Here is a 12,948-nt window from a genome sequence, read left to right on the forward strand (position 1 = left end):
CCTCCTAAGATTCTATATGGTATTTTTCTTCCTTTCACCAGAATGAAAAAAATTCAGGCTCACAATACTGTAGCAGATGTCAGAGCTGACAGAAATTCCTTTATTCTCTGATTTCAGCATCCCCAAACCTCATTGAAATATTCATTTTGGGTTCTATGTGTTACCTTCCAAGGGTTCTTGATAGGTTGGTTTTATTATTTTTTTAGGGAATTAATTTTTTCCATTAGGATCAGGGCTCTACCTGTAAAAGAAGCAAAGTGGCCTGTGCCAAGAAATTGTGATTCCGGATAATTCTAGACAAATGGATGTTTTTTCAGGGCCAGGTATGTTGCTTAGCGGGTAAAGCACATGTCTAGCGTTCAAAGGTGGGTTTTTTTTTCTCCAGCATGTGTGCACACACAGTCTGATAGTGTGTGTGTGTGTGTGTGTGTGTGTGTGTGTGTGTGTGTGTGTCCGTGTGTATGTGTGCTTCAGCAAGGACTTTTAAAACACCTAGCATGAACATAGAATGGAGGTAAAGAAGGGCCCATGCACACACAGCAGGTCCATTCGCACACAGCACAGCATCCTCAGGAACTCTGAGCTAGTGATGGGGAGAACAGAGATGGAACAGGGGCTCCAGACGAAGCATGGAAAATGATAAACACAGATTCCATCTGCTTCCTAATGCCTCCCAAGACAAACCCTGCCCAGTGCACATCTCTGTTACTTTTTTCTTCCCACTCCACCCCCCCCTTTTTTTAGCAACAACACATGTGCGTTTCTTTTTTTTATTCTTTTTTTGTTGTTCTCTTTGGAATTTTAAATGCCTTTCAGATTATAAACTCAATAAAAATACCGTGGCATTTTTTTTCAAAAGAATTTTATGATCCAAGGAACTATTGCTTAATCAGGCAGCCTGATGTTGGTTTTATTTCGTGCTTTTAAAATTGTTCCGAGGGCAATGTCGCAAAGATGCTACCTCAATTTTTACAAAATAAACAAAGAAAGGGGTGAAAAGAAAAAAAAACTTTAAAAAAAAGAAGCTCTTCATTCTGGAAGATTGGAAATGAGATGGGTGCTGAGGGAGTGTGCAGAAAACATCAATTTACGGACTCAAATCCAAGCTGTTGCTCTGATAAACAGAAGAGGAAATATGCATATTTTATGCATGAATTCTATTCTAAAATGTTCAGTTGCCCAAATGCATATCTCCGTTAGGAAAGAACATCTGTCTAACTTATGGTCGGTCATCCACATCTGAGGAACCTACCGCAATGTCATCTCATCTCTAAACAGATGTGGAATACTCCAAAGTAGGACGTATTAAAAATGAGATTTTTTTGTTTTATTTCTTTAGTGAAAACCCCAGTCAGACTTAATGAAACGTGCTTTTTTGATCTGCTTGAGGTAGAGTGAGACTATCCTTAGGAGCCCGGGGATATTTTGACTGGAAATTTGGGGTTGGTGACATCCAGGAATAAAATCATACCTAAATCTTGTCACCTGGGTATATTCTGTGATTGTCCTGTTAAGGTTTTGTTCCATAGTAAACATCACAGATACGGAAATCCTTCCCTGGCCCCCTGTTTTTGAACCTCTGGTCCCCACTGAAGAACTGCATCACAGGGAAAGCCAGCCTCTGGTCTTACACTTCACATACCCACTGCATAGACTGGCAGGCCGAGGCTCCTCAGATGTCGACTCAACATGGCTCTGCCCCTAATATTCCTAATTCCATCAGTGTTCATCTACTTAACCTGAAGCCTCTCTGTAGATTTTCTTCGGAAGTGGAGGCTCTGTGGCATTCACTGGGGTTGGAGAGTGGGGCCCACCAGTGGGGGCACAACTGCTCTTGCAGAAGACTTGAAGTTCAGTTCCCAGGACAGGCAGCTTACATGACCTGTAACTCCAGCTCCAGGGCACTGCAGCATCCGGACTCACACGCAGAAACCTACATGGAGACACATAGAAAGGAACACTTACTTTTATTTGGCATTTTAAATTTTTTATTCAGCCCTTCAGAGCGTGATTCTATAAAATACATGTCCAGACAGCTTCTGCTACCTTCTATGATTCTATTACTCTGCTCAGAATTGAGCATACAGAGTAGAAACTAAGAATGGTGAAGTCCATAGTTGCGCTCTGTAGTCATTAGATGAGAGTAAATGTCATTAGACGGTGGAAGTAAATTAATAGCAAAATACATATAAAGTTAAAAAATGTAAATGATTGGTGTCATGAATGAAAACTATAGATTAAGTGCAGGAAAGATATTTAATTAAGTGTTCTAATTGTTTCTCTTGCTATAATAAAACACTCTAGCCAAAAAATAATCTTAGAAAAAAAGTGGGATTATCTTAGCTTATAATTCTAGGTTATATCATGAGGCAAATCAAGTACTTGGTCACATCCACAGTTAAGAGAAGGGAGATTAAACTCATAGATTCTAGCTTGACTGATTGGTGAATGATTGGATGTGCTCAGCTAACTTTCTTCATTATTATACAGTTCAGGGCTACTTAACTAGGGGATGTGTTACCCACAGTGGGCTTGGCCTTAACATGTCATTTAAGGCCAACAAGAAAATACCATACACACATCCCCATGAGCTACCATGAGCTAGACAATTCTTCAACTGATTCTCACTCACCAGATGACTCTAAGTCATGGAAAATTGACCATGAAAACTAATCATCAAGATAGAAAACATAACATGATGGTGTTGTTAACACCTTCTTTGAATAATGGTTGACTGAGCTTAGATCCATTCCAAGAACTATATAAAGATCCTTTTTGGTTGGTGGAGCAGCCAGGGAAATGGTGTGGAAGTGAGTCTGCTGGGCACCTTTAGGCCCAGAAAGCAGCACAGCACAATGAACGGTCAGAGGTTGTTTTTGGTTTTGGTTTTGGGTTTTTTTTTTTTTTTGTATGTTTGTGTGTTTTAAACTTGAAGAAATAGGTAGGAAACAGAACATGTTAGACTTTCAAAGGCTTAGTAAGAAATTTGATTCAAAAAGTGGAGGGATATTGAAAAGATTCAGGCAGAAGAATATAGTCTTTGGTGAGAATCATAATTCCTTCTTGGTTTAACATTTTCTAATGTCAGGAGTTATCAAGGGATAAACATAGATAAACAATATCCATTTGGATGAGAATTCGTGTGACACACCAGGCCATTCCATTATGGAAATGGGGATCTTTTCAAAGTATGCTAGAGCATCAATCTGCCTATGTACACAAAATCAAGCTGGACACTGTTCACTCTACGGATTAACTCATAGAAGCTCTGTAGTTCCAACTGTAAAAGCCTTAGAGGAAAGTGTGGCAGCGGAGGGTAAGGGGTAAATCTTCGTGGCCTTAAAATAGGCAGGCACTTCTTAGGTAAAGCTTAAAAGAAAACAACGACAAAAAGATAATGGACTCCACTACAAATAAGAGTGTTGTACATGTTAAATGTATATAAATTCCATTCCATGAATCAACTTGTTAGAAAGACAATCTATGTGACACAGCCCTTCTGAAAGCAAAGTAACTGCTCTCAAAAAGCTGCAAACACTCAAGACTGAACCTCAACTTGGCCTGTTTTTTTCACTGCACAAAACCAAGATGCTGTCTGTATTTGCTCAACATATGTTACCTATAGAAAGGAGATGCACACGGGGTGATGGCCTGTAGCTAAAAGCACTTGCTGCTCAAGCCTGGGGAGCTGGGTGTGAGTCCCCAGCACGCTTTTAAAGAACTGTAGTCCAAGTCCTGTGGGGGATGGAGGCAGAGGAGCCCTGGAGCTTATAGAGCATCAACCTGAATTGAGATGGAGGAAATGTCAGTGAAGTCTCCCCACCCCTTCTCTCTCCCCCTTGTAAAGATGCCTCTCTCTTCTAGTAAAAGTCTTAAGGACTGAGCTTGTAAGTTGTTGAAGGTGAAGAAAAGGAGAATAGAAAAGTCCTCTCAAGACATTGCCTGCTAAGGCTTTAGTTAGAAGGGACAAAGTGCAGGTACTAAAACAGGCAAGAAAGAAACGTATTTTAATAATTTCTGTAGTGTTGTCTAATTGCAATGGAGACAGGAGGACATGGAGAGACTAGGTTTTGGGGTAGGAGTAGGGAATTTGAAAATTGAATTTGAGTACATAAAATTTTAGAGGCTTGTTAGAAATTCAAGAGGAGATGTCACAGGGTAGAGGGAACATGGCAGACATGGTTTAGGAATTATGAGAATTCCAGAAGTATTTAACAACATGGGGCAAGAAGAGATCACCTGGGAGGATAAAAGGGAAGAGGTCTCTCCCGTATTAAAGAGCTGGACAGAGGAAAAGACATCTTTACTTAAGAGTAAGTGGAAACTAGGGAAACATGTTGTAATGAAAACAACAGCTTTAAAAAGTTTTAAGTAACAAAAAAAAAATGTTTCAAATAAAATAACCATCAGATTTGGCTTTCCAGAAGTTGGTTTCAGTGCTAGGAGCAAAAGCCCAACTGAAGAGAGATGAGAGATTAGGTCCGTGGTGAGAGGAATAGGCACAACTTTGTAAAAGTTTGGCCAGAAAGAGAGGAGGCTAGAAAAATGAATGTCTGATAAAGAGAGGAACAGAGGGAGGGAAGGAGGGAGGGAAGGAGGAAGGGAAGGAGGGAGGGTCAGAGGGAAGGAAGAAGGGAGAGACAAAGAAGGAAGGGAAGGAGGGAGAGACAGAGGGACTGAGGGACAGAGAAATGGAAGGTAAGAAAAGATGGAGGGAGGGAGGAAAGGAGAAAGTGAAGGGAGGGGAAGGAAGGAAGGAAGGAAGGAAGGAAGGAAGGAAGGAAGGAAGGAAGGAAGGAAATGGAGGGAGGGGAAGAGATAAGATTAGGATTCTCTCACAGGGCTTCAAACCTGTATGTGTGGAGTTAGGGGCGGTACATTCAGGAGAAGTGTTGATAGAGCCCTCAGACTGGACTCTTTCAGGAGGAGGGGTGCTGGGGGAGTGAGTGGGTGAGCCTGGGGTCAAGAACATAAACTAGGCACTGGCCTCACCCAGGGCATGGACCCTTATTTCTCAGACAGAGAAGGGCGCAGACGTTTGTAAGCCGCAGGTGTGGGAAGGTTTGGGACAATAACTTCCACTCCTAATTTGAGTGCTACAGTATCTTAATGAGCTGTGAGACAAGACTAGTAAATTTAAAATGGGGTGAGAAAGGGTCCGAGAACAGAGACAAAGGTGCAATCTATCTTCAAAGAAATGCCTGAGTCATATAGATGTTATACATGTCTACACTCTCATGTGAATCATCTACTGCACCCCACAAACTGTAAGCCAACAAGAGGTGCCTGAGATGAATTGTTTGTTGACAGGTGGAGCCACACATATTAAATTTACTTCATTTAAAAATATTGATAACACCTAAAAGATTTTTAATGTCCTCATACCAAAACTGTATTTAGTTAAACAAAAAGTTTAACATTTTAAAATAGTATAAGTGTGAGTAACATGTTTTACAAAGTTTAATACTCCAAAAGATGAAGCAAAAAAAATTATTAAAACATTATATTAACACTTTCACTATTATACTTAGTGGGGAAAATACCTGAGAAAGAAGCTAAAGTTGACACTTCTTTTTTCTTCTTAATATTGATAATATTTGCATATAATAAATAGAAATACTTGTATAAAGAGATAAATATTCTATAAATTATAATTAGTAAGAGTTTCTTCTTAATAGCTGAGTCAACTCTCTCACCCCAGAGTCATTTAATAAATTTAATAACATTGTCATTCGCTATGAAGTGCCCAAACTAGAAAAATCCAACAGTTATAACTCTCTGCGGGCTAATCAACTTCTTTTGGGAAAGTTGTTTGTCTGCAAGGAGAAGTCCTCCACAAGGTGCAGCTACTGTTTCTGCCTCTGGATGCAGCTGTCACACAGCAAGAGGACATGGCTACTTTAGACCCAGAAGCTGAGTCTAGAATAGTGTTTGCTGGGAAGTATAGGGTGTGAGTCACTTCCTCGGGGATCTGTTTATTCATTCAGCAAATATTTATCAAGAGCCTGCATAGCACAGTGGTCAACCACCATTTATTTCTTCTCTGCAGAAGCTTGCCAAGCTCCAGGGACACAAATTTGAAATTTCCATTTCCATTTCCAGCTAATGAAAAGAAAGCTGTAATTATTACCTATTTTTCAGACTGGCAGCCTGGACCACTGTTGGTGCACTTGCTCATTGTTGACATAAACTCCACAGAGCATCCTATTCCTGCTTTACAAACTCTATTTAGCAAAGTAAACACATTGCCAGTCGAAATTAAGATACTATTTTAGTTTACCATGACTGCCCTTTTTCTCCCTTTCCTTTTATTCCCTTTCTTTCCATCTACTTTTTATTCTCCACTTTAGTAGGATGTTGAGACTTGCCTTGACCATGTAGTAGACACATTTTTAAACCTCGTTCTCTCAACAAAATGCTGAGTTAAATGCAGCTCCCTAGAATACAGTACTCATTATTAAAGTGCTGCATTCTAAGAAACTTCACTTGCTCCTTACTTACAGTGAGTGTATCCCAAGAAACTTCCTTCCTAAAGAACAGTTTAAGGTTTATGTTGACCACGTGTGTATAGGAACTTGGTAGCTTGGTGTTAGCTCTGCCTTTTAATCACTGTGACCCTGTGAGAAATCACTATACACACAATAGTGTTGAAAGTAACCTTTGTTGATATTCAGTGTTTATTTTAATGATTATTTGGTAGAAAAATTAGAATCCTAGACTTTTCTCTTTTTAATCATTTATTTCTTTTATATCGAATGATCAGGGACCTGAAGGAATCGTGGGAACCCCAGGACAAAGAGGTCGACCTGGGAAAAAGGTAATTATTTTGTAATGTCTTTTCATGTGGGCTTTCTTCCTTCTTGTGCTCAGAGGTCTGCAGAGTACTGCAATGGTTGCATCTGCATTAGACATAAGGTGTAAAGATTTACAGATGTGTCATTAGGGCAGACTTGGTTAATCCAATAGAAGTGCACATTACTGTCATTGTTTGAGGACAGATTTTCCTCTTTGTAGTTTGGAAAGTCAATCTTTCTTTTGTCTCTTATTTACCAAAAAAAAAAAAAATGGACAAGGAAATATATAATTTTCTACCAAAATATTGCATTTGGGCTTTTTGAGAGCAATTTTAGTAAAGTAATTAGGGGGTAGAATTAGAATTATTCTTTCTAGTTTAATTAGAAATGATTTCCTAATTGAAAAGTTTAGTTTTTCTTACTTTTCTCATGTGACAAAACCCAGAAATCAAGAATACTTCTACTTGCTTACTTTGTCTTTTTCCAAACAATCAAAATCCTTGATGTATTTGTATGATCCTAGTATGTGACTATCAAAATGCTTCTTTGTATTTATCAATAATTTGTCTCAGTATCGGATTGGTGCAGTATGGTAACAGTTTTTCTCACAGACTGTGACTGTCGAATGTACATTTACACAGTTAACTTTGAGTTAAATGTATGTCTCCACAAAAGCCTAGTTCTCTAACTGAGCCATTATTGGTCATTTCATTTATTTACATTCCAAATGTTGTCCCCCTTCCCAGGGTCCCCTGGGCAAGCCCCTCACCCCACCCCCTCTCCCCTGCCTCTATGAGGGTGCTCCCCCACCCACCCACTCACTCCCACCTCACACACACACACACACACCACAGGAAGTACCAGAAACCCACAGTGAAATCAGCATTTGATGCAATGTGGGTCTTTACAACAATTCATACTCCCCTAGAAAGTGGGATAAATCCCGAGAGCGGTCAGGAAGGCCTCAGGTGTCTTGACTGAGTGATTACAGGTTTGCTGTGTTTTCCCACCCTGAGCATCAATAACACAGTGGGCTGGTTCCTGTTTTGAGAAAAGAAAGGTGCTTGTGAGCACCTGTGCTGTGGCACCAGCGAGAAGCCATGCGGGTTTCTCAAATATGAAGTAATACGAGAAATAATATGGGTTCTTGCTCTGCATGGGTGATCGATGTCTGCGAAGTCCAGACCTGCACCCTCACTCCTTCCTGCATGCAGCGAACCTTTGGGAGGCTGAAGTAGAAATGATTGTCTCAGAGACTGAAGCCTGTTTTCGAGTTGTTACAATGCACACATGCAAAAGAGAGACACGTATGTAGCAACGTATGTTTGAAAGAGGATTACATAGGATTCTTCCTGAGCATGCTATTGTTCCTGATTATTTGCTTTCAAAAATGCCTTCTTAATAACTTTTCAAAACTCTGTATTATTTTTTTAAATGACATGTGATGGTAGGTTCTTATTGTTGTGAATTATAATCTGTGGTAAAGCAAAGTTAATAATTTGTACAAATCTAGATCAGATGTGGCAGCAGACACCTGTGATCCCAACGGTCAGGTAGCAGAAATAAGAGGATCACCCCCAAGTCAAGGCCAGCCTGGTCGACATAGTAAACTCCAGGCCATCCAGAAGCACACAGTGAGACCCCGGCTCACAAAACAAGACAGGCAATTGTGATAAGAGTAATCTATAGAATTCTGCTTATCACATGTCCTCTGAGTCACTCGAGTATGTGGCATAGTTAAATGAGTTAATACATTTAATCTCCGTCATGCAAATGTCATCCACAGGGTGATAAAGGACAAGTAGGACCCATGGGAGAAGTTGGAAGCAGAGGCTCCCCTGGACTCGTCGGGGAAGGTGGCCCTAAGGGTGCCAGAGGAACTCGAGGTGCTGTGGTCAGTATTTGATTTCTTTTCTGCACTGACTCACTGGGGATGGAAAAGAGCTGTGCATGCTTCCAGAGTCATCTTGATTGACTTTATGGAGGACACAAAGGTTCCACTGAACATAATCCATCTCTGCGGGATGGCGAGAATTGCAAGCATTCCACAGGATTAAACAGCTTAGTGGGTTTTAGACTTGAAGAAGGAAGGGGAATAAAAGTGAAAATGGAAATAAAATATGAAATGAAGCTTGAGAAATCTGATTTTAACTCCAGAGTTAAGTAGGAAAGTTTATACACTGAGCACCTCAAGTCAGGAGTTGATATCTGTCTGAAGCTGTTGTTGTGTTGCCAAATCGCTTTGAAAATTAAGTGAACCTGAAATATGTTTCCATCCACCTCTTGGACCTGCCCTGTTTGAATTATCTTTCTAAGCACTTGGGGCAAATCTCCCCACCATCTATTTATAGCTCATCTTTTGCATGAACTCTGCCTGTCATGGGGCCTGAAGTGTGATGCTTCCCAGCCTGGGACAGCAAATTTGTATTGCTTGCATGTGATGGACCGTTCAGAAAGTCGGAGCATGAAAGGAAGATTACTTCATGGACTTATTTATAACATGGGGGTGCATCTCATCTCCAATGCCAGGCCTGTCACCAAGGCCTTCAAGAGCCACCTCTTTCTGCCATTATTTATTGACACCTTAACACCTAGCCTTAAGTCATTTCATGTCAGTGTTTCTCTGTTTTTGCCCATGTTTTAAAAACATTAAATAATATGGTTGATATTTAATAAACATCAGAGTTAATGCAGCCCAAAATATTGCCTTTAATGTAGGATTCTACTTTGGAATTTTTTCTGTAAAAGTATTCACCTTTAAAAACTTTTAAATATATATACATTTAATTAAAATGTAATTGTACCACTTCCTATCCTCTCTCTTTCCTTCCTATGTCCCCTGCCTCAAGCCTCTCTCATGACTCATGACCCCCTTCTCAAATTTATGAGTTCCTTTTCCCTGATTAATATACATATATTAATTTTATGTATTATATATAATATCAAATCACACCCACAGCCTTCTCAGTCCATTTTCTGAAGCTACAGCCATGCTGTTCACATTTCATATTAATTCATTTAATGTCTGATAATCTGATAGGTGAGAATATATAACTTTTGCCTTAATACTTAAATTTTCCTTGTTATAACTATTTAATAAATTTTTTCTTCTGAAAGTTTCCTGTTGATAAATATATATATGTATATGTATACACGCATATATACACATACATACTACATGTTTCCATTTGATGGCTACTTTTACTTGCTGATTTGCAACCATTGTATGAATGTATTGTATTTGCAACACTTATGTATAAAGTGTTAATATAATTTGTCAAACATGTTACAGAACAAATTTCAACTAACTCCTCTGCCTAATATCTATTAATTTTGTGTCTTTCGCTAAGCAGAACATTTTAATGTTAATAGTCAAAGTTTTCAACAGTTTTCTTTACATTTTCTAGATTTTCTTTATTAAAAATTCTATTTCCACCTAAAGTATACAAAATATCCTTCCATATTCTCCTCCCAACACATTTATAACATTGTTTTTAATTCTTTCAGCCATGTAGAAATTTTATTTTTTTCTTAGTTATGGGAGGGAGATGCTTGTCTTCCCCCACTGAATGTTTGCTTGGTTCTGTTATTGAACACTCAATGTATTTTCTTCTACTTTCATGTTAAGGCTGCATTATATTCAGTAGTTTCTTCAGTGTCTGTTTGTGGTCCACAGTCTGTTAGTCCGTCCTGTCTGTCACTCGGGCTTGTCCTCTGGAGTCTGTCCGAGAAGACTGTCTCTCATGCTTCTCTTCCGTGTGAACTTCAGAATCAGCTCTTCAATTTCTAGTACCTGACCTTTCTACAAAGAAACACAAGACGTCTTTCAGCTTACTCATTGCTCACATAGCTCCGATTAGGGCTATTCCATCTCCTCTTTGTTCTAGCATCTTTCTATGAGGTGTATACTGGCTCTCAATAAATTTCATTCATATTAGTACAATTCCTTTTCCATCATATCTCATTAGTGCTGTGTAGGAAATCTGTTTACTTTTTTTTTTTTTTTAGATTTACTAAGTTCTACTACATTTGTTTGGGTCAGAGTTTCAGTTATGTCACATCCCAGTCTATGATCCATTTGGAGTTTAATTGCGAACAGTGGAAAGATGTGGAATTTACTCCCGTTCTTCTACACACAGATCCTGAGTTTTCCCACACTGCTCGCTTCTCTCTCATGCTTTTCCTCACTTTACTCTGCATTGCCTTGCCTACTTCTCCTCCTGTTGCTTCTTGTTAGCTCCTTTGGTTTGAAACTCACCTTGCCACACTAACGCTACCCACCTCTCTGGTCCTTTGTCTTTCTGGAGTGATGCTGGGATACACTCAAGATTTTTTTTTTTTTACTACATTTTAATGACACCTTACTGTCAGATCATGGTATCTATGAACACTGCCTGCTTCTTTCTGTTGTTTCTAAAACAAAATCCCAAATGTTTGATTTACCAAATGAAGACTAGAAAGCCTGCTAGTTAGAGAGGCGGAGAGAACACCCAGCTGACCTTCTAATGCACTGATGTCCCAGAAGGAAAAGGCTCCTTCTCCTCCACACTGTCTTAAATACCCTTCACCTCAAAGACCCTTTTTTTTTCTCTTTCCTGGCTTTTCTTATGTTCACTCCCTGTCAACTGGTTTCTTGCTCTGTTGTTGACTTTGTTTAGCTCTTGTTTACAGAAATCTTTCTGGGTCAAAGGTGTGTGCTAATGGCTGAGCCACACCATGACAAGAAAACAGCTTTTTTCCAGTTCCCAATCTCAGGGTTCACAGTGTGATCAAATACCTTGCAACATCTCCCTCTGAGCATAAGCTGGTACCGTGTAAGAAGGCTCACATAAGGAAGGGTAAAGAAGAACACAAAGGACAGACTGAAAAAAGAAAGACAAGAAAAAGAGTTGTAACTGAGGGACACATCTGTCCCAAAAGATGTGCAAACCACAGCAAGAAACACACACATGTATTAGAGAACAAGCCACTTGGGCACAGCCCCTCAAAAGCTGAACTGGATAAGAATGAACGAGCTAAAATCCCAGAGAAAAACTTAGAATCTTTTACAAACATTTGAATCTACCTCTTTCTGAAGGCTCCCTTTCTCTGTCTCTCTGTCTCTCTGTCTCTGTCTCTGTCTCTCTGTCTCTTTCTCTGTGTGTGTGTGTGTGCATGTGTGTGTGTCTCCCTCTCTCTCTTTTAATGTCACAATAAATTCGTGAGTTTTCTGTAGATGTGTGAACACAAATGTCCACGTATCCCTATTATATTATATTCCCAAATGCTCAGCTCTCTGTTATTTTCACACTCATTTCTAAAAGAAGCTCTTGTGTTCTCTCCTCTCCCTGCACTCAGCATTTTGTCACCCCATGCCTCACAGACACATTCTTAGGTATCTTAGGTATGAGGTCTCTATTTTCAACACCCCTCAGGTTGTATGTCTCCTAGTGACAGCTCCCATGTATCCTTAAGTCCTGCCTGCCTTTCTGGACACAGTTACAAGGCTGCCTCATTTAACCTCCGAGGAAATTCTGCTGCTGTTCAGTACCCAGAACAAGCAAGGAAGCAGGAAAAGCTTCCGACACCCTTCCCAAATTAGTCAAGCCGACTCCACCCTGCTCTTGCAATCTCTGTATCCTAGAGTTTGAAACTGTTTGCACATCAGAAATAATTTTCTTCTTTGCATATATGTTCCGACATAATTTTTGCCTCAAGTCACAAAATTTTGGTCCAGAGTTATTTTAGTTAAGCAAATAAATGTCCCTCCACTCTCTCCACATCTCTTTCTCCTGTCATTAATCTAACCTAACACACACAACCTTCTTTAAAAACTTTAGAAATTTTTCTTGTGTTATTTCAGTTAGTGAGGATGTCATTTTTTCTGTTTTCCTGGTTTCCTGGGTAGAATTTCAAACCATAAAAATCTAAAAGTAAAGGTTTTGATAATAGACATAGATGTTTAATGATCTACACAACTGTCTATTTTCTCTCTGATATTTATTTTTATTTTTAGGGTCCAGTAGGATTGATGGGACCTGAAGGTGAACCAGGAATCCCAGGATACAGAGTAAACATTTCTCATTTTAAATAAATGTTTATTTACAGACAAGCATTTAGTTATGGACTTTTAGTTCATATTATATCCCAAATGTGCAAATTAAGATTTGCTTTT

General features: G+C 39.4%; 1 protein-coding gene across 1 annotated transcript in view; it reads left to right on the forward strand.

The window, feature by feature from the left end:
* COL24A1 (collagen type XXIV alpha 1 chain) overlaps positions 1–12,948 on the forward strand; it is a gene marked incomplete at both ends in the record, with an annotated part of 253,479 nt that overhangs the window by 171,721 nt on the left and 68,810 nt on the right. Inside the window, 3 exons of the mRNA XM_080916055.1 lie at positions 6,764–6,817; positions 8,581–8,688; positions 12,790–12,843. Coding sequence (XP_080772181.1) covers positions 6,764–6,817; positions 8,581–8,688; positions 12,790–12,843 — 216 coding nt within the window. The remainder of the gene's footprint in view (positions 1–6,763; positions 6,818–8,580; positions 8,689–12,789; positions 12,844–12,948) is intronic.

This window comes from Micromys minutus (genome assembly GCF_963924665.1).
Source record: "Micromys minutus genome assembly, chromosome: 4".
In the NCBI taxonomy this organism is placed as follows: domain Eukaryota; kingdom Metazoa; phylum Chordata; class Mammalia; order Rodentia; family Muridae; genus Micromys; species Micromys minutus.